Raw genomic sequence first — 890 nt, forward strand, 5'->3', positions numbered from 1 at the left:
CAGTGCCTCCCAGTGCCTCCCAGTACCCCCCAGTGCCTTCCCAGTGCCTCCCGGTGCCCACAACCCCCCTCCCGGTCCATCCCAGTGCCCTCTTAATCCTTTCCCGAGCCCTCCCAGTCTCTCCCAGTGCTCACAGGCTCAGGGGGGGCCCAGGGGCTCCCCCAGGGCTTGTTTGTCCCTTGTTGTCCCCTTGGCCACCAGAGCCTTCTCCTGGGGACAGACAGACAGAGGGACATGGAGGGGACATGGGGACAGCGGACAGAGGGACATGGAGATAGAGGGATATGGGGAGAGAGGGACAGAGGGACAGGGGACAGGAGGACAAAGGGACATGGGTCAGGGGACAGAGGGACAGGGGACATGGGGACAAAGGGACATGGGTCAGGGGACAGAGGGACATGGGACATGGGGAGAGAGGGACAGGGACAGAGGGACATGGGGACATGGGACATGGGGAGAGAGGGACATGGGACATGCGGACAGAGGGACATGGGGAGAGAGGGACAGAAGGATGGAGGGACATGGGGAGAGGTGCACAGAGGGATATGGGGACAGAGGGACAGAGGGACAAGGGGACACAGGGATACAGGGACAGAGGGACAGAGAGACAGAGGGACAGGGCACAAGAGGGACATGGGACATGGGGACGCAGTCAGTGCCGTGGGTACCCACGGTTCCCTAGGGAACAGCTCCCCATGTGCTGTGGGTGGTCCCTTGGGGTCCCTATGGGTGCTGGGGGTCCCTGAGGTGGTCCCCATGGGATCTGGGGGTCCACAGGGGTGCTGGGGGTCCCTGAGGTGGTCCCCATGGGATCTGGGGGTCCACAGGGGTGCTGGGGGTCCCTGAGGTGGTCCCCATGGGATCTGGGGGTCCACAGGGGGGCTGGGGGG

The 890-nt window shown here is 64.4% G+C and overlaps 1 protein-coding gene across 1 annotated transcript in view; it reads right to left on the reverse strand.

Moving 5' to 3' along the window:
• Positions 1 to 138: 138 nt before the first annotated feature.
• Positions 139 to 890, reverse strand: part of LOC103809584 (synaptotagmin-3-like) — a 2,325-nt gene continuing 1,573 nt past the window's right edge. Inside the window, exon 3 of the mRNA XM_009082428.1 lies at positions 139 to 210. Coding sequence (XP_009080676.1) covers positions 139 to 210 — 72 coding nt within the window. The remainder of the gene's footprint in view (positions 211 to 890) is intronic.

The sequence above is a fragment of the Acanthisitta chloris genome, unplaced genomic scaffold (genome assembly GCF_000695815.1).
Source record: "Acanthisitta chloris isolate BGI_N310 unplaced genomic scaffold, ASM69581v1 scaffold31410, whole genome shotgun sequence".
Lineage (NCBI taxonomy): Eukaryota > Metazoa > Chordata > Aves > Passeriformes > Acanthisittidae > Acanthisitta > Acanthisitta chloris.